This window comes from Styela clava, chromosome 8, assembly GCF_964204865.1.
Source record: "Styela clava chromosome 8, kaStyClav1.hap1.2, whole genome shotgun sequence".
In the NCBI taxonomy this organism is placed as follows: Eukaryota; Metazoa; Chordata; class Ascidiacea; order Stolidobranchia; family Styelidae; genus Styela; species Styela clava.
In genome coordinates this window covers 11,587,865-11,609,007 of record NC_135257.1, presented here as the reverse complement: position 1 = coordinate 11,609,007, position 21,143 = coordinate 11,587,865, and the positions used below count along the sequence as shown (strand labels likewise).

At 35.9% G+C, this 21,143-nt stretch overlaps 2 protein-coding genes across 3 annotated transcripts in view; one reads left to right on the top strand and one right to left on the bottom strand.

Moving 5' to 3' along the window:
- The window catches only part of LOC120345865 (uncharacterized), a 51,897-nt gene that overhangs the window by 13,059 nt on the left and 17,695 nt on the right, over nucleotides 1-21,143 (top strand). Inside the window, exon 11 of the mRNA XM_039415445.2 lies at nucleotides 1,061-1,183. Within this exon, the coding sequence (XP_039271379.2) occupies nucleotides 1,061-1,183 (123 nt within the window). The remainder of the gene's footprint in view (nucleotides 1-1,060; nucleotides 1,184-21,143) is intronic.
- On the bottom strand, nucleotides 1,588-12,603 carry LOC120345864 (uncharacterized). Of its 2 annotated transcripts, none has more exons than XM_039415444.2 (12): nucleotides 11,847-12,603; nucleotides 11,226-11,519; nucleotides 10,893-11,017; nucleotides 10,540-10,707; nucleotides 9,628-10,250; nucleotides 8,846-8,998; nucleotides 7,233-7,449; nucleotides 6,413-6,551; nucleotides 5,565-5,760; nucleotides 5,099-5,213; nucleotides 4,535-4,787; nucleotides 1,588-3,122 (listed from the first exon to the last, which is right to left on the bottom strand). In XM_039415444.2, exons 1-12 carry the CDS (start codon nucleotides 12,176-12,178, stop codon nucleotides 2,180-2,182), a joined length of 3,558 nt encoding a protein of 1,185 aa, XP_039271378.2. In that variant the 5' UTR covers nucleotides 12,179-12,603; the 3' UTR covers nucleotides 1,588-2,179. The 2 variants fall into 2 exon arrangements, with proteins under 2 accessions (XP_039271378.2, XP_039271377.2); XM_039415443.2 differs by having other exon boundaries at nucleotides 1,589-3,122; nucleotides 5,565-5,769; nucleotides 11,847-12,599.

Genomic DNA, 21,143 nt, shown 5'->3' with positions numbered 1-21,143 from the left:
AGAAAAGTTAGGTTGCATTTAACAAATTCAAAGTACCACAATAATTGCGGCGAGCTTTGTACACTCAAACGTACTACCTACTGGTTGTAGACCGACTTAGAATTCTGGATCAGTATAACGTAAATTGCACTTTGTGTTGGTTTGTGAGCTTGGATTGGAAGATTCAAAATGTAATATGATTTTGAATTGCACTATTCTGCACTTAGAATTTGGTCATTACTACGAGTATTACTGACTGGCAATTTACTTTGTTGAGACAGTCATCGGTGTCTCAAAAATGTGTGGTCCCACATTTGTTTCACACTTCAGTCTTCATTAGGTAAGATATATAGGGTGTCCCATAGAGTCTTGAAATATTTTCAAATTTCAAAGGGAATATGCCTTCTCAGATGTATTAAATGAAGTAAAAATACTTGAACAATAACTGATTAAAAAGCATCAAACCCGGTTAATATATATTGAGAACTGACTTCATAGCAAATTTGAAACTGTGAAGCAGGGGTCGGCAACCTACGGCCCGCGGGCCGGATCCGGCCCGCGACGCTTCACTAAATTATACTAACAAAGAGAGGAGACGCAATGAGGAAATAAATCTATATTCTATTCGAGAGATGTATCACTGCTTGATTTTTATTATAAAAAGTACCATCCGTTCAGTTTTTCAACTTTCTAAAAATATGTGCGGCCCGCCAATGACTTACAACCTTAATTTTGGCCCGCGAGCGACAAAAGGTTGCCGACCCCTGCTGTAAAGGAACCTCATGTACACCCTGTGTATTGTGGTGCAAATGGTAAAAGTGCTGATTAAAATGAATAATCCAAACAAGTGTGGCACATCATTTTTGAGACAACTTACTGTTATGCTGGTTTCCAACCATACCCTCATTGCCCAGTACTCGTACATATACTTGGCCGTTCTCTTTAAATATTCTATATTCGTTCAACCTTGTTAAATAATTATTACCAATTGTATTGTATATAAATGCACCCTTAACTATAGTTCTATTGGGTTGCCAATGTAGAAGTGCGGTGTAATGATACACTGACTGCTTTCATTTAGGTTTTAGAATTGAAGTCCAGTACGATCGCTGAGATACGTAGTTATCAGAAACCGCCTACGGTTGTTCACGACGTCATGATGGCGACTTACCTTCTACTAGGAACACCACAGAAAGAAACTCAGGTAAAGATATATATAGTGTAGTATTTTGAAATAGATGCTCGAGCCTGAAAGCTGTGTCTTGAAACATCAACCTATATATAGGCTGACCCAAATATACAGAAACCATAAAATTCTTAATTACTTTCACGAAGATGAATTATTTAACACTTGAAGTTGTGTTTGTGTATGCTTGTACTTGTACCACCAAAGTTTCATGAATCTAGGGCGCTTTGCACAAGAGTTATGTTTTCTGTAAAATATCCCCAGGTGAGCTGAGTTTTTTTTTTGTGTGTGGGGGGGGGGGAGGTTACCCTATATACCACAAAAAAATGATTAGTCTGTCCTTGCATTAAACCCTTTTTTGCTAAATCATTCTTTGACATTTTAATAAAATCAATAACTTTTATTCAGCAATTCGTCATAACATATATTCTCTTATCATTGAATTATAGACGACCATGTATATTTTGTTGCGTCATTTATTCTAAGCTGGACGGGATTTGGCAATCAAACTAAAACGATGTTGTTAAGTAATATTCGATATAATTAAAAAATCAAATGCAATTAGATCTATGTTCATCCTCTTATATTGTATGTTTCAAGCATAATATTGAGCTAAATTAAAATTATATATATTACATTTGTTATAACATCAACGATAATTTGTAAAAGGAAGCAAAAAAATAAGCGATAGGAACAGATATATATTTGGCGGTTTTCTCAGTAATCAATATTTAATTAGAATAAAAAAAAAACGAAGAGAAAATAATTTAATAATAAAATAGTATTTCGTTTGTTTCAACATTGTGGAAAATAGTGCAAACGTTCAAAGCATACGTCTTCTGGCAATCCAGTATATCTTGCTATCGGATGACATCAGGATATTTGCGCACTAATAATGTCTAATGCAACTTGGCAATGGGGGGGCACCCATTGTACCTCATGCCCAAAGAATGCAGTTAAAACGATATATTGGGCATCAAATTTGCCAAAAATTATTAGCCGCTCTAAAAATAATCACACTTCGCCAAATTGAAAAATCTTCACACAATTTGACGAGTCTGTCACTGCTAAACTTCCGTCATGCAAGACACACGCCGCCATCGGTTCATTTAAACCGTTTTCGTCTGTTAAAATGTGGCGTATAAAATGACCTTCTGGAGTAAAAACGGTGACTCTGTTACGTGCGCGATCCACCAACAAAATATTATCTTCTTCGTCGACACAGACGCCACGCGGGTCTTCGACGTGACATCTACGACATGCCAGGCGCTCCTCGTCGTCAGATTCGTTTTCAAACTCATGTTCGGGACTTGAGGTAAAGCTCATAATGCTGTAATCGTTCAAGTTATCGTCCGATATTATGTCGCCTTCGCTTTTAATATGTTTCAATGGGGCATTTATTTCGGTTGGTGAGTTGACGACATCAGCAGACGATTTTCTTTCACTACTGTATGTGAATGTAGTTATATTGGTGCTTGGCGAAATACCAGGTTTTTGATATTCTGTCTCACGGATACGATTCAACTGTGAGCCATAATTACCACCATTCCTATTTTCTGATTCTTCTGTCACTCCTTGTTCGTCTTCTGACAAACTGCCAATCGATTCGCACCTGGCTACTTGCGACGTCATCAACTTTTTAACCTTTTTTCTTCTTCTTCGCCACAGCGGTTTTCCGATGTTTTTAGCAATCTTTGTTAACATAGAAGGGCTGTTTCGTCTCGAAGACTGATTCGCTTGTTGTTCGTCGTTTCTTCCTTCTGTAAGGTCAATGTAAGAACTACACTGCTCTGACGCTTGGTTACCATGGCTGTGTAAGCGACTTCCTACACTATGTGATGGAGAGCATTTTTGTTCCACATTTTCTTCCTCGTTTACTGGATTCTCTTCAATAACCTGTTTTCGTGTTGATAAATATTCTTGACTTTCAACGCTCTCGTTTCTTCCAACGTTACCCCTGTAATAAAAACAGCACTTTTGTTATTGGACACGAAGTCTACATGGAATCATTTCACTCAATGTTTGTTGTGAGTGTTCGTATTTGCGTAATGCTTGTTCTTTAATACGACGCTTATTCACTCATTTCGCTCCGAATAAAGCCCTATACAGGCATGTTGTGATATCTAACAATATGTAATGAACTTCTATTATTTAGATTTTAGAGGGACGAAATCTTCACGTTTCGGCATTGCTTACCCAATTTATTACACTCTGAGTGAGGTGGGGGCATAGAATCTGAAACTGACATGTGTAATCTGGGCTGCCAATACAATTAAGCCTAGCGCTTTAGGCGCTACGTCACTGGCCGTAGTTATGAAAGAATAGCGTTTCCCCTGAAACTACCGCATCACTCGGTTTTAGATTTCAAGTATTGAAGATGAATAAAGAATATGACATTTATTTTATTTCATTTTTCTTGAAGCTACGCTTCCCGATATTCACCAAGATTTCAATTGAAAGAACATGTTTTGACATTTGGCGTTCGTGTTCTGTTTATATTAGACTTCATATTACGTAAAAATTTGAAAAATTCCACTCTATAGCATATATCACATCGTATCTATATATTAGTACTATATATTTTTCAAAGTTTTTTTTAAAGTGTCGAATAAGTTATTTTGCATATTCAATTTCTTTATATAATACTTCTTTGAACTTGTGCCCCGCACTACACAAACACGAATGATGAATATATTATACCCTTCAAGTGTAGAAAAGATCATGAATATTTCAGAAACTGCGCTCAGCGTGAGACACGCATTTCGACGTTCTCGACTACATCATGTTATTATATTACGTTTGCGTTTGCCGCACCAAAGGTCATTTTTCGATTTTTTTTTTACATCGAGTCTGCAGACATGCAAAACGACTTGTAACGCGGTATGTAATTGCTTCTCGCTACACGTAGCGTGTAAGCAAATTTCATTTTCGTCGCCAAATTAAATTCGTTTTCAGGGAAAAATCGCCGCCCGGATATGGTCTATGAATAAATTGTCCTTCCCATCAGACGCTCATGCATAGCAATGGAACAATGGTGTTGGGGTTATTGGTTTCGCTTGCGTCTATTTTTATTCAAATTTGCATGTTATACAAATATAGAGTCATGAAAGCAATTATTGTATTGTCAAGTTGTGACTGACAAATTGCATTACTGGTTGTCGTTATTAGAGTTCGCCGAAATGTCGGTATAAAACACACATCTGATGTATGATAGAAATTTGAATATTGGAAATACGTAAAGGGTAACAATAATCAGAAAGCAAAAATGAGACTGGTACTTTGCATGGGTGATCTATGATCGGATGCAGGTTTAATCCAGCTTCGACTGGTTACAACTATTTTGTAATTTTTTTTTCTTCCGATGCCTACCTGTAAATCGTTCCCAGAACTCGTACCCTCTCGTGTTTGACCTTGCACAAAGCTTTAGACGAACTGCATATGTCTGTTAAAAAGCTGTGCGATCTTGCTCTGTCCGTATTTCTCAAGGGTGAAATACTCAATTTTCGTTGGCTCGATGGTGACTCTTTCTTCGCATCGTTTTCCACCGAATTCTGCCAACAAATTATCTTTTCTTGCGATAAACTATACAAAGTCCTTTCGACAACTCGATCATCTTGGCGTTCTGGAAAAAATTATGTGATGATTAGGACCGCGAATAGGAACAATTTTGGGAATTTAGTTGTAAGTAGGACCTGACTTTTTCAATCGGGTCCGAATTTCAACGATTAAAAACAAGCATTTAACAATCATACTGTTATGAACTACTTTTATAATCTAGCAGAGAGCGAGTATTTATCGGTTGGTCAATGTCTCGAACGGAAATTTTAATCTTGTTTCTAATTGTGAAATGAACTCGTTCTATTTTATTGCTTAATGCTAAATAATACCAAACTCAGAGTTTTAAAATCACTTTCAAGCTTTATATAAACATACTTCGCCTGTTTTTACATTTTCTACATCCTGTTCGTCCACCTCCGATGCTAAAAAGTAGAGTACCATCTTCTTCGAATACTAGTAGACATCGTTGTCTGGTGTCGGAAACCAGAATCTAAAAAGAATGAAAAATAAAAAATTTTGTGTCCCGACTGTTCAAGGATTTTGCAAACTTTATTGTCGCCTAGCATCTTATCAGAAATTTGGAAGTCTTCAATTTACGTGACCACAACACGTCAAAAGTTATAATCTCTCCGTAAGTTCACACTGTATTTTCCATCATTGTTAACTAACAAATCTCCTGCATAGGAGTTGTAATATATTTTATTTTCTTAGCATATTTTGATTTTATACTGATCTATATTTTTACAGTAGTATTGTCTTTGGTATATGATCTCCTGAATAGACAGGACACAACGCACATTTCCAATATCCATTTTGTACATATAAAAATCTAAATACATACCTGGTTTTTACTATTGACTGCAACGTATCTGGGTGCCAGCAATCGAACTTGTATTTTTCCGTTTGCGCTGGACGTGCTTATTTTTCGAGATGCTTCAATTCCTGAAATTGGTAGACTCAAATTGGACAGGCATCGTATACTGTCTGACATGTTTCTGTCGGATATGGAGGCTCGTTTCTTATTGCTCTTTCTCCAGCTGTTCAACCTTAAGAATCAAAGTAGCGTAAAGATGCTGCTGGCGCGTAGGGTAGTCGTCCCTAATAAATAGGCTGAGAAGAAATTATGGTCGGGCTTCAATTTGAATTACGAACTTTACAGTGTTCGCGAAACTGCAAATTCACATCAGAGAACGATAAGTATGTAGCAGCCCTGCAATTTATTTTGTTAAGGATAAAATCTTTTCTATATTTCGTGCAGTTTCTAGCGACATTAAAATGGTAGTGTGATACCGTTTCACACACAAATTTTAATGCTTCTTTCTCGGTATTGCATTGGTGCAACATTCAAATAGTGAGCGAACAATTATAATAATATAAATTAAACTCGACGTTGAGTTCTATCTGGCAATATTTGTGAGTTTGATTTTTCTACCGTCGTCTCAGACTGAATTCTTAAGCCAATAATACACAATACGAAACAATTTACTACTCTGTGTGGCAAGTGTTGAAGGAATTTTACCAAAAAAATTGGTTCAATACTTCATTTGTCTGTTAACACCCTTGGTCAGACCAGGATCACAAAACGAATATTTGGGGAGAAATAAATTTTAAAATTGAAAATTGAATTTGAACCAAATTGAAAACAAATTAAAAGTAAATATCATTTTATAGTGAAAACAATTTACATACCCGATACGTGGACGAGAATTGAGCTGCTTCTGTGAAATATTTCGTGCTGAAGAATTTCCGCCTATTTGATTCTTGATTTCGCCTGAAGGGCTCAGTATAAATACAGATGACGATTTAGGATCGGTTATCACGTAATTCCCTGTTAAAATATTATATTTTAATATCCAACTTTGTGTGTAAAGGAGCACCACGTTATCATTTTAAATTCGACACCAACTGTACGGCGTTTATGTAGAGGCATAAACTTCGGCGCTCCAGAAGTGTGTGAACGCAATATGAAGGTAACGAATTTTGTTCGTTTACTCTACATCAAGTTGTGTAAAGGGAATAAAACCTATGGGTAGGGGTAGATTCACTTGGCTAACACAGACAGTCCCCGAACTCGTAATAGAAATAAAACAAGAAAAATCTGAATAAAATTATTGCCTAAGCCTAACCTGGTACACACACTACAGGAGTACCTAAACTTCGACATTTCGGGATAACATTAAATCATAGGAAAATTTCGCTCCATAGATTTATATTTTCGAGGAATTATAGGATTCATTGCTAATAATAAAAATGGTTAGAACTAGGTAACTGTTTTTGTTATACAGTGCTTGGAGCGCTTGTTAGTGAAATATCTGCAGTTTAATTGAACAATCTAATTAAAAATTTCGATATTTTCCATGTTGGTGGTAGCACTGAAGATCTTTATTCGCTGAATGACTGTTTTCAAATTTGCCGTGAGTAGCCACAAAATTGTTTTATCGGTTTGGGTCTAGGTGGTTTAATTTTGAGAATTGAAAAATTAACAATCTAGCACAATTGGCAAACGAACCTTTATTGTCGCAGACGATTCCCCAGCATGCTGTAAATTTCTCGTGTGCAAATCTATCCTTAGATACTCCTTCCAATGTATAAGTACATACTTCAGACAAATGACACACTACGATAGTATTCTTTTTCGGATTCATCGTTATGCCACGCCCGTATCTCGGCCAGGTTGGGGTTCCAAACGCACGCTTCATTTCGCCATCCAAACCATAAATTTTTATCTGTGAAGAGAGAATAATCCAAATGATTTATTTACTCTAAGAGGCTTATAGTTGTCATACTTCGAAACGTCTCGAAATCATTTTTGTCATTGTTTCCAAGTCGTTGTGGTCATAGATTTTGAGAGACAAATCTTACACGCTGCCAGTTATGAGAGGTTCTGTTCAAAAGATTTTTCATCTCAAATTCAGATATTCAAATGATATTCAAACTCTTGTTCCGGTTCCATGTATTCAAATTTCAACAGTATTATGAGCAGGCCTTAAAGCAGTTAGCAAATAGGGTTTAATGTTTGGTATCAGGCCATTCGCCCGCTTTCGTTCCATTAATAGATAAAGAGCATTGGTTATTTCATTCTCCTATTATGAGTAGGATTTAGGTCAAAACCTGATGTTTCAGAATACTTTCGGACATTATATACCGTTTCAAATCAATAATTATTTGAATAATAAAGAATCCTTGAATCGAAATCCGTCTACTAATCCGAGTTTAATTTCAAAAATGATGAACGCGAATTACGTCATGTCGAATTCGATTATTTTATTCGAGGTTGGCCTGTTAACTTAATGTACTTGAAATAACTTGTCAAGAACAGAATCAATAAAAAATCGTTAACGGTTCGCTTGCTACACAAGAGAACTTCTGGCTGCCTAATGTATTCAGCGAGGTATTTTCTTAAATTTGACCAAAAATTATATTATGTATATATAATACAGTGTGTATTTATAAAAATATCTCCCTCTTTGGGTCTGATAACATTGTTAGAGCATTGGCACTTCCACGTTGGAAGCTCGATAAAATCATAAATAAATTGAAAATAGACTACGTCCTAAATAATTATCACCCATGGGAAATTACGAATATCCAGTATAGGACAATTGATTTAATTCGTAATGCTCAAATCGGGCTGGGTTATCGATCGCCCTATTGTTTGAGACGCAAAATGAAGACGTCCCAGAGAGCTTCTAAGTTTTTTCCTGGCGGGAAATAATCAACGCGTATTGGGAAATTATGGCGGTATACCATCTTGTGAATTTGTTAATTTGCAAAATTGGTTAAATGTAGACTAAGTCTTCTTTTCTTTCTCCCATGTTATTTATTTTGATTGGGTTCAACTCATGTCTCGAGCAATAAGAAGCGTTATCAAATTGCATCTTTAATTTTACTATGTTTAAACTGAACACAAAATTTATTTGAAGCTTCGAAATAGATTCAAAAACTCTCAACTACTCAACAGAAACTACTCAATTATATCATTATGACGCGTGACGGTCAGTTCGGCAAAAAAATAAATGTCCATAAGTAACTGTTAGAACCCAAATCATTGCCCAAGTCAGTGGTCTATGAGAAATCAAGATATATCAGGATATGCCAAGTGAAGTTGTCCAAAATCGTTACCTTTACTTTATCAGCGTCTGTGACGGCGAATCCACCGAGGCTAGGAACTGCAGTGATACCATAAGCTTTGATGCCTTCTTTTGTACTAAGAACACCTCCTATTTCCTTAGATTTTTGCACTCTAACCCAGGAAGTAAAATCAATTTTTTCCGGCTGTAAAATGAATAAAAAAATTCAATTTCAATATTGAGCGAACTATTTAGTAAGGACAAAAACTTGTTATCATTTGCCGTACATTTTGAAAACTACGGAAAGTGTACTAGCATTTCGAAGCATTTCAATCTAGTGACAATATCATGTTAATACATATTCTTATTGAACAATAATTATATTGTCTTTAATCTAGCAATTTAATATCACGAATTTTTATGTTGAATAAATTCGGATAGTGTTTGATTTAAACGTATAAGTAAGTCACGTGTGAACATTAATTTTCAATATGAAATGAATTTTCCTTTTTTGTTACATGGAATTTGAAAACTTATTACAATCAAATTCTTAAAACTAATAAGCTTCAAGTTTCACGATTTACTGACAACCTAACCAAATATTTCAAACATATTTATACGAATATTTTAAATTACTCATGCACACTTGTCTTAAAAAAATGTTTGTTAACCATAATTACATACAGATTTATTTAAAACCTTCTATTATTTTAAATTTAGCTCTTCGTGATTTTCAGACAATGTAATGCTATATAATGACCCATTTAATCGATTTCAGATTTTAAATTAACTCATGTTTCGAAGGTACCGCGATCGAAAAACACGAAAGTTCACCTTTTCCGTCAACCGCATGGCCTTCATTTCCTGATGATTCATTGGCGATCTTGGTCCGGTGAATGCACTGAATTGAGTAGCGTCAGGTGGCATGAAAAGTGATCGGCTTCGCGGTCTTCTTGAAGGTGGAGAATGGTTTTCGTTGACTTGGCCTAATCTGGGTCGTACGGGCGAAAATCGAGAGCTTCTTGCATGCCTAAATCCAACGCTGTGAGAACGATTCTGTAGTGTAATTTCACTTACTGAACGTTTGGGGCCATTCCCCTCTACGTTCTCACCATACAGACTCGGCGACGACGCGCCTTTCCTTGTTACTTCTTGGTCTCGTGCTCTTTGCGTTGGCTTATTCCTTTCGTTCATGTATTCCATACGATCCGATTTTCTATGATTTCTGGTATTCAAGCTTGTTCTTGGCGAAATTTGAAACATGAATGCGGTATTTTTCATTGGGTTGGGTGGAGTTACTAATTCGGTTGTGCATGGTGCGTCTTTCTCCTTGTGTTCTTCCCATTCTGGATTGTGGCTGACTGAACGTGGTTGGATCATGGCTTCTGTAAATGCTGGGAATACAGAATCTTCAGCTGATCCTGATGAGTGTTGGCGCGATCCCCGAAGATCTGTATCTAAAACAGACAGAATATGTGAAGTTTTAAATCATATATTACTCATCATTATGATTGTTTGTTCAAGCTACCATAAATTAAACGCCTGTTCAAAAAAGATTATTGTCCACTATTAGTGCCTCTGTGATTCTATATAGCTTTTAGACCGAGAGACATGTTTGTGGTGGTGATATAACAAGTGTATACCAGCTAAACTCTTCTTACTAATAAAAAGTTACCACATTGCAACTGGCAATGAAGTTGGCGTTATCATGAACTGGGGTTACGAAATATCAACTATTTCACTTACTGCTAATAGCACGTGGCCGTAACTTGCTCTCCGCTGGTGCAGATGGTATTCGCATTCGAGAAAAAGTCTGAATGGTGGGTGTCAGACTAAACTGACACTGACTTGTTGTGACACTTGTTCTTGTAGTAGTTGTGCTGGTACGACGAAGAGAATCGCCAAATTGAAAATCTGGAATGTGTATGAAATATTGCCCAAGATTAGTATCTTCGTAGCTTTGGGGGTTGTTATATCTATCGATGTACGATTAATTAGCGAATATTTCAAGGTTGTTCTTGCTCCAGAGATTACAATAAAAACCCAACGTTACTGACATACGTTACAACATTAAATATACTGAATATGGTGTTGCTTACCTGAAAACACACTTTCCCCACTATCAGACCATGTGACTCGACCGCTGTCTGCGGACAACCGCCGATGTGACCTCGAATTTGACGTTCCTTCATCTGTTGCCACTTTTGGGTTGTTCGGACTACATCTAAATTTGCGTAAAAGCAATATTAAAGTAGGGCTTACTTGGAAATTTGACGAAATCAGGATATAGCACTTAAAACGTGGGCGTTGAAATATATGAAAATATCTATGTAATCTGAGAATTATTCCGTTACAAATATCAATAGAAACGCGCCAATTTTTAAATATTGTCTGAAAATTGGGATATGATGTTTCAATAGGGTTTTACATACCTTTCATCAATACTCGTTGGTGTCTCTTGGGGAGACGAAACTTCACTTTTACTGCATTTTTCACATGATGGGGTAGCCACCGCCGTCCCAACTCTACTGGCGTGAGCACAACATGTTGGTAGAATTCCAGGGCAGAACATGAAACCTCCATTGCGCGCGATAGGCATTAAGTGTCCTCCTGGACAAATATTCATACTTCCAATCATATTATCATGCTCGCATCTGGTCGATGTGTTAGCGTTATTAACCGACAGTAAATGTGGATTAGATGTAGATGCCGTTGCTCTGCCCAGTCTACAAAATATACAGATTATTATTTACAAAGTATAATTTAGTTTTGCCAACTCGTGATCGGGTGATCAATTACACTCGGTTTTAGTTCAAACAATATATTTATTGGGATTATTTTTACGGATAATCTCCATAATGAAATATCCAATGTGCTATTGCCTTCCAGCAAATCTGAATTATTTCCTGTAAAATATATATTTATCTGACATTTTGGTACATGAAATATGTATCGTGCGATAATTAAAAATATTTCCGATGTTACGGTGCAGGTCGTTCCTGTCTATAACTTTTGACCTTTGAAAGACGAAAAGAAATTAAAACACAATTCACCTGGGTTCTATCTGTCTGTGGTCTTCTGATGATCGAGTGCGGAATATGGAATCCGAGTCTGACGTTTGAAGTTCCACCTCAACGTCGCTTTGATCAGACGCTCTGCGCGTCAGTGCTACGCATTGGCATTTACGCACATTTTTGCCATCGTTGCATTCGTGTCTGATGCCGGTGCAAGACGTGCAGCCAGTTAGAATCCGATGGCAATTTCCACATCCTTCTGTCCTCAAAACTGGTACTGGTAGGTAGACCACATGTGTTAGACAACTACAACATCTGCTTGGTGAACCAAGAACATTTCTTTGATGGTTATCATAGTGATGGTGATCCATCACTGACAACGTTTACTTTATATAAGCTAAATTTAATGTATATTTTCCTGATAAATATAAACATATTTATGCATACAATTAGATAGTAAAATTGAGCATTGGGGGGTTATTTTCAAAAATATAGGCTTTCTTTTGCTTCATTTTTAAATTTAATTCTGACTCTCCAATTACTGTACAATTTAACAATAGAGCACGCAATACCAAGGTTAAACTCAATATATTTTCTCTCGTTCGACGTATCAGGCCGGTTTCCAATATTCTTGGCCAAAATTGAGTTAGCATCGACTGTTTCATTACGGCATTACCGGCGTGTTCGAAAGGATTGGCCGCCAGTTTCAAGTCTACAAATCGGCTCCTTTATCTCTCTCACTATGCATAATGCCTATTTGTTATGACAAAAACAAATTAAAAATATTATCTTCATTTATGACACGCGCCAAAAACCCACTTAGAATGTTTATATATATATTTTTTTAAATATGGAGCAAACCGAGGGTATTATGGATTCATGCATCAATACTTAAAACATTTAGCTAGAATACAAAACAAAAAATAGCATTTTTAGGTTTAAGTTGAAATTTTGTCGGTGATGCCTATTAAACGATGAGTATAATAGTTATTTTGAGTAGGAGCGATTCGATTAACGATTTTTGAGTATTAGATGATATCGACATGAATTAAATGTAAAAGCAACTACTTGAAACTTTGTGATAGAACCTAACTCAAAGGATACAGAAACTTATTTCTTTGCTTCGCTCCACGTTCTCTATCCTCAGTCCTACCAACTGTTTATTTCATACTGGCAACTCACGCCGACTTTTCGTTTTGTCCGGACTCTCTGAGACCATGTTCACGTGGGTCTAATTAATTCTCAGTCCTCGTAGTTCTTGTTTTCCCAATTATTTTTTCCTACGGCACAAAAACGCCTATCAACATTCTTCTAATCTAAATGGTTAATACAATCGTTGAGATTACGTACGTAATGTGCGTAATGTTCATCGACATGACTTGCATTATGTTTGTTTTCCCTGCTCACTCGTATTCAATTAGGACTAATCATTTGCCAATTAAAATCAAATTTTATTTTATCTAGTAACAAAGGCGGCGCATTTTTTTGATTTATGCGTATTTGTTCACGAAATCCTGCAATCTCCTACGCAAGTCTTCATATGCAACTATCAATACGAAACCAGTCCTCTCCTTCTTCAATCATCGTAATTTTCTCATTAAATTTTTGAGGTCTCCCTTCCACCAAACGATCAATGTTAAATATCGAACGGCGGGGATAGTTTTTCTCTTTCCCGATACTCGCGTGTTCTCTCTCTCCCTGTTGCGTCTCGTGTACGGTACGCCATTTTGAACTGATCGTATGTTTTCTACTGCCCGCAATAATTACGTCCGTCCCGAGTATTCAAAAGAAATGAGTTCAATCGAATTAAACTCACAGTATGTGAGAAAGTAATATACGGGTTATCTTCGACTTTTTTGCATGTCATTACGAACATGGGTCATTACGCGGGCTGGAAAGGATTATTTTCCATTTTTTTACAACGGTCAACTGCACACTAATTGTGAAATTATTTTGTGATGACATTTTATATTTACTTGCGTAAAATACGACGCTCACTCACTTCATAAAGCATGAATACTAAAAAGCAAAAGGCGATCCGATCCAATCAAAATCCGATTTGACCAATAACTATTCATATTTTGCACATTTCCGCGTTGTCGTAACAATAATTCTATATGAGTCAAGATTATTTCTTCCATCAAAATTGTACGATAATTAAACAGGAATTCTTTCTTTTTGATAAATTCTATGTCTTAATCTCTTGTGCATGTTGTTATACTGTAAATTGCGATATATCAACACGGTGGTCTATTTGAGGCCGCTTTGTAACAGGCGACTCGCCAACGACCTCGTTGACTTAATTTTATTTGATTTAAAGTTCTTTTTTTGTCAAATACTTCTTTCTTGAAAACCGATTTGAAATAATTTTATTTACGGCTTTCAAAGGCCTTTTGTCATTTTACCAATGAAAAGCGGCACCGTCCCTTTGGATCAATAGAATACCTAATTATTCTTGCAACTGTCAGTTTGTGCAAAAATTACTAGAATTGAAGAAAAAGATTTCTGAAATGTATTAGGTAAAAGGTAATGACACATGGCTTGAGTTCAGTACAGTATGGATTTTAGTTCGTATTGACGTACGAGCATAAATAATACTTATTAGATACGTGATTTGAAAATATTACTAATTCAACTCATTAGATATTTTATTAAACAAAACAATTGTGTCCTAATTATTGCAATAACACGAATTTATTGATTTTTGTCTTCAATTTATTCCCATGTGAAATTTCAACGATAAATTCGTAAACGCAAATAAATCTTCGGAAATTTTGATTCATTTTTCTTATTTTTATTTTATCATTATACCACCAAGTTTTGATATATTCCATAATTAAAAATCTTTACCTCACTAAACCTAGGTCTAGCATAACTAATAACAAGTTATTTTTTATTTGGATTTTCATAAATTCCAACACTACAGTAAGATCAAATACTTTAAACATCTTTACTTATTGCTTTTATCCAAACAAAAAATTAGGACATACTGCTTGCCCATTGAACCTTTCGGCCCAACTAATGCTGCCTTTTCCTCTATAAATTCATCAAAAGCGTTAAAAATCCTTCATAAAAATGAAAACAAATGGGTACTCCATAAGTATGTGAACCAAGATGGCGGACACCGGAAAGCAGTATGTGTACCAGGTTAGGGTTAGGCCATAATTTTATTCCAATTTTCCTTGTTTTAGTCTTTTACGAGTTCGGGGACTAGCCAAGTGACTCCCGTAGTATTTGTACCTGAAATTAAGGCTTAACCCTAACCTGGTACACATATCACGTTCCGGTGTCCTTCATCTTGGTTCACATACTTCGGGAGTACCAACAAATCTGCGTTTGTCCAACAAATCTGCGTTTGTTGGTATAATCATTTTTAATGTCGTTTCATATGGCGCAACGTCGGAAGTCGGGGTATGTAGTCAGTTTTGAGAAAAGCCTTTCTCTTGGGAGGTTCGCTTCAAATATGTTTACGTCTAAACTGAAGATATAACAGTAAACAAAAAACCTAAACATCGCCGAGATTGTACGCAAGCATGCAGCGTCCCTCGTCAAATTAAGTATAAAATAAACTTAGAAAAATGAGACGTCGACATGGGAATATGTCTTAATACGTTCTGATTTTGATTTGAAAATCGCATGCATAGCATCAATTAAACTTAATCCACAAAGCAGCTGTAATGTATTTCGGCAATCATGCAAAAATTGCTTGGCCTGTCATGGGCGACAGGAACGCGCTCGAAAAGGAAGCGTTACGATAGATTTCCATTTACCCACCTTTAGGTGGGTAGTAGCATAGACTCATATAAACAATAAGCAAAATAGGGAACGATATCATAAGAATCATATAAGTAATTACGCAATTTCCATGTACACAATTCGTCGTGAATCAGCGGTCACGTCAAAAATTTTAATGTCTTAAATCGGGCTTCCTCTGATGTATAAAATGATTCCACTATTTATGCCAACAATTCCTCCCAATTAATATTTTTTGAGTGTTTTAAATCAATGTCATGAACTAACGAAGTAAAACGCCGTAGTTTGCCGTTTTCTTGGACACCTATACGGAATAGATTTGTCAGGTATAATTGGCCGACAATCAATATACAGTGAAATATTCTGATGAGCAGCAACGGTTTCAATTTTAAAGTTACGATTCTGACTCACGTAAATAAGATTCCGTCACATAAAATCCTCCTTCCGGCAAAACATTGTGTGCATAGCTCAAGTTACGTGTCATCATCGTATCAGCAAAGCGATTAGTATCTCGCTTTTCAAGATGTCGACTTTGGTCGCTTTAATGTCCGGATATTTCGCGCACTTACAACGAGTGTGCAAAATATTTTGATGTATGCTCACATCAAAAGTATCGGCGCATCACCGCCATGCGAGTGCATCTCAAGATCAAAGTACGCGATAATATGACACTGGCTCATTGTGGTGAACCGGCGACCATGGGACCCCAGCGAAAACAACGCGACGTCATTATCGTTACTTATGGAAATGCGGCGTAAACGCATGATGTTGAAAGATTTCTTGTTTTGCAATGCTCCCTGTGTTACACAATATCAATTATATCTGGAAGAGTCATATTTCTGGTTTGAGTTCATCCTCAAAACTGACTCTATTTCTATTGTCTGTCTGTGTACCATAATACCACATTGATCTGTGTTTACTCCACGATGCCCCTTCTTTATGCTAAACATAGACTTACAATGGTAAGGCTTTCGAGAATTAAAGCGATTAAGGGTAAAAGTGTATAATATACCCGGAAATAATAGGACGAGCTTATCATTCACACAAAAATAATTTTTTTGAAAATTATTTCAAACTTGTCTTGACCCTTTTAACGGAATCTTCGCCGCGTGTACTAAGCAGTCTTCTATATATCCATTCAAACTGTCTTATTCATGGCTATGTTGAAACACAAAGCTGTACCTCCTTTTCAGTTGGTACATGGGCTAGTGGTGTTCAAAGCATTTAGTTGAAACGAGAATTGGAATTAATGCTGTTAATCGAATCATCGAATTAATGTTTTATTCCAAAACTTTCTGAAATCATGACATATTTTTAATATAATATTTCATTCAGGTTCATGATATATTTTGAAACATTTTTTTTTATAATTTCCTGAAAGAAGCTCAAGATTGATTAGATTTATTTGAATAAATAAGTGTTAGATCTGCTCGAAATATTTGTTTTGCAATAAAGCCTGAAGGAGTGAGTTAACATATATGTACGTATACAGAATTTTCACTTATAGGCTGCCACGAGTCCGCTTGTTCGACCACAAAATATTATCCTGCTGCAATTGGTTGCGATATGTTTCATTTGCAATGAACGAAAGTGACAGCCATGCCACGGAACGGGAATAGATAAATTCCCGACAGTAATTTCCGTCTAGCAATTAACTATTGACATTAATAATACGACTTCAACGCATTATGGTGCAATTTAAACTCGTTGTCGAATTGCTTATAACTCGGTTTCCGAATAATACAGGTGATGGGTCCCTGGAGATACGTCAAGCGCTCGCCTCCACGACATTCGTTGCACGGAAACGCAATTAACGTTGACGGCGTGGACGGAAACCCATGGTCGAAAAAATAATAATTTAACTCTGATTTTAATTACATTCCCATATGAAGTTTTTGCTGTTGTTGGGCCACTCTTTGTATGCTCAGTCTTTGCGATACAGCTCACGACACAAAATATGACTTTTTGCTGTGGGCAGGCAACCTGAGTTCGCCCCTTGATAAAGCAATCATGAGTTCGCCCTAGTAATTCTTATTTTTTATTCAAATTTTAAGTAGAATGAGATCTTATTTCACGTGGAAATGCTCGATGGAAATTATAAGCAATGATATTGTAGGTCCTGTGGGCGAACCTTGGCGAAATCGTCATATTTGCCACCGACGTCCAGCTCAATTGTTTTGCTTTTTTATTTCGAATAACAATGATCCCTCTCCATGCTCTTGGAACAGTCGCGAACGACCACGGATGCCAAAAGCTACATAGTCCAGATTTATTGTTGCAATACCAAGTCAACAACAAGTACTGGTTTATAGAGAATGAAAGCAGTTTCAGGGTTATTTCCCGTGGAAATGCTCGGTGAAAATTATAAGCAATAAGATAGTAGGCCCTACGCGCGAACCGTGGCGAACTCGTCATATGTGACACCAACGTCCAACTCAATTATTTTGCGTTTTTATTTCGGATAACAAAGATCCCTATTCATGCTATTGTTCTCAACAAACTATTATTTCTATTATGTTTGTAATTGGACATCATAACATGATCGTAAGCAAACATGCAAGCTATTCTCTTGTTTTTCATTAGATATATACTAGTCATTTTCGTGTTGGGAATTCTGATAGGCGGATACTACTGTTGTCTGAGTGACCTCACGTGTCAATTAGGGCTGAAATAATTCCGGCACTACAAGTCAATAATAACTTTTACCAGCTTAACTCAGAAAGTTCGAAAACAACCGCAAGAAAGGGCGACAATAGAATAATTGACAGTAACTGTCCCGTGGGATGCTTGTCCGATATGTTATGACGTAGACGCGAAATATATGCATCCTACCTTGCCTGGATTTTTCCCTAATTTCACACTTGTCCAATTTGGAACAAAATTGGAAAAGATATGTTATTCCATATGAACTTAACAAAAAAACAATATACGGTACAATTTCCCAGACAGAAACATTCACAATATGTAATAACTATCAAACAAAGAGCAATCTTCACAATCCATATAAATAGCTATGTAGACCCACGTAGAGGAGTCAAAATTCCAAAACAAACATTACTAGAGCCATTGTTTGTGTGATTCATTCTGAAAATATCCCAAGTCCATTCCGGTCTAAATCGATTCAACTCAATTAAGCTTTTCTTAATTCAATAATTAGCCTTCAATATGCAATATTGACTACCCCCTTAGAGGCGTAGAGTAACGTCTTTTTCTATTTCTCGGCATATCCACAAGCTTGCTTTGTTATTTCTCTGTGCCAGTAAAGCCATTAAAACTAGTTAGTCATAGCAATTTTGTTTTTCAAAGTCCCATATTGTACCAACTCTCTACTCTAATTTTTTTTTCAATTGTCGATTTGTTTTAAGTGCTTTTTAACGGAAATTTTCTCTTAAGCGTTGACAAGACGAATAATCGTACACAACATACAAAACATGCCGTAACAATAGTCTCGCTCGCATGTTCAACTCATTTGTCTCTAGCTCTTCTAGTTAATTACAAAATCAACGTGCTGCATAATTAAATTTAACTTCATTTCTCATATTCACGTGATTTATATTACGATTTTATCAATCATCACAAGTGCGGTAAGACGACGCACTTGCGTGCCATACCCCGCGGCACGTGAAAGAAAGTTTCTCAAAACGGATATCATTGCAAAAAGCTAAGAACCTATAATTTTTATTTTTTCAACGTGGTAACAAAAATAGCGGAAAAATCTCGTTGATGACTCAAACTTTCGTGACGGTGAATTAAACTAGCTGATGACTTTATCCACTTATAGATGGCTGTAAGCACAGAACTTTTCAATTGAGGTCCGAATTATACGTAAATGTCCAAATAGACCAATTAGAATATTCAAAATCATCACATCTTTGACGGCATCTGACTACCTCTTTACACGGTAATAAAGACTGGGAGTATTTTTATAATGTTGGTTTGTTCAATCCAAATTCTAAAATTACTTAATTGACGACTGCGTTTCATTTTAGTTTAAAACTTCACGGAATGTATAAAGATAATTAATGTCAGTATATCTTCCTCCTGAAAAATTTTACTGTTTTAAAATAAATCAGTCAAAAGACTTACTATTGCAACATACATATACTGTCAGTTATCTCTCTGTCAGTGTGTCATTTTATTTTTATTTCCATTTACCCTATAATGAAATGATCGCGGTCATTTTATTCGTATCCGTTGCACATCTAATTGAATTTTTTGTCAAGCGTCGCTCGATATAAGCGCATTTCCAAATATATGTGCAATGTTCCTAAAAATATTTGTAAGCAAATTGGATTTTCCAAACCCTGTAAAATTCGATATTCTTATTAAGGAATTAAATATTTATTTTTAGTCTGAATTAGTTTATATTCAAATATTTATTCAAGCCTTAAGTCTTTTCTATTCTTGTTGCATTATCAATCAGTCAGATTTTCTAAACAAGCTTTGTTTATACTTAGACGACCTTATATTATGTGAGTCTGGTTGTTGTTTCTTTTTAAATAGGCTTGGATTTTAATTTGAAATAAACAAACTAATGATTTTTCAATATCTGCTATGTTCAATCGATTGAGTCATTTATATTTTTCGATTTTTCAAGAATTTTTGGAAAAATAATCAATTTCAGCCTCGCAATTCCACGTTCGGTTCGGACTTGCACTTTATAGAAATTACCGCTGCATTGACATTCAGATATTAATTCCATATTATGAAACAGCCACTTATTTGTTTGTTCTTGTCAAGCACATGGGTATATTTTTTCCAGAAGCACTTAATTCTATGGGCGTTCAGTTCTCGTATAATATTCATTCTATATTTTATCTCCAATATTTTCCTTCGCCAAAAATTAATTTTTTATATTATACTCACTGATACGTGCCTATTCATAATTTAAAGCAATAATCGCATATTTAAAATACTTATCTCATATTATATCAAACCAAAAAGCATTGTGCCTGAAATACTATATGTGTATTTCGTTTTCAAACATCTGGTTCCGATGGTAAATGAAATCAATTGTTTATTCAATTCGAGGGAGATCAAATTAATTATTTAAACCAAAACATTACTGCCATTTCATGCTTCCGTCTAACGGCCCACTGTTTGAATCTGCTCTTAGACTGTAAGAAAAATTCATCAACTTTTTGTCGTATTTCCTAATGATCAAAACGTTGGCTTTTTCCTTTATTGCACAGTTTAACCGTCTTTTCGAAACTATATAATTTATAGAATTCGTTGCAGGATTTTCATCGTTCTGGTTCGTCGTTGCGTTGCATAAATAAAGAGTATTCAAAGCGGGTTTACCTTTTCAGGCGCGCAACCCTCAAAGACTGGAACGTTGAACCCACGCCACCACAAAATATTTTTTATCTAAACTACCAAACAAGCCAAAAATGAGCTAACTCAAAAAATTGGAATACCATAAAACATTTTAATGACGTTTTAGCTGTTTTAAACTCTCAAATCACTTTAATAAAGAGTCTGTTTTACAAATCGACGGTAAATCTCCAATACAATCTAAATTATATAGAAACTACTCGAAGTGTCAATTTTTGTTGTTTTCTCATCCAATGCCAAATAAGAGAG

What these genes read in the sequence shown, in the direction of transcription:
- LOC120345864 (XM_039415443.2), bottom strand. Translation starts at nt 12,178, where the DNA reads ATGGATCACCATCACTATGATAACCATCAAAGAAATGTTCTTGGTTCA. An exon ending in CACAGACAGATAGAACCCAG is followed by an intron (nt 11,520 to 11,846) that starts GTGAATTGTGTT and finishes TATATTTTGTAG; the next exon opens with ACTGGGCAGAGCAACGGCAT. An exon ending in AAAATGTAAAAACAGGCGAA is followed by an intron (nt 4,788 to 5,098) that starts GTATGTTTATAT and finishes AATTTTTTCCAG; the next exon opens with AACGCCAAGATGATCGAGTT.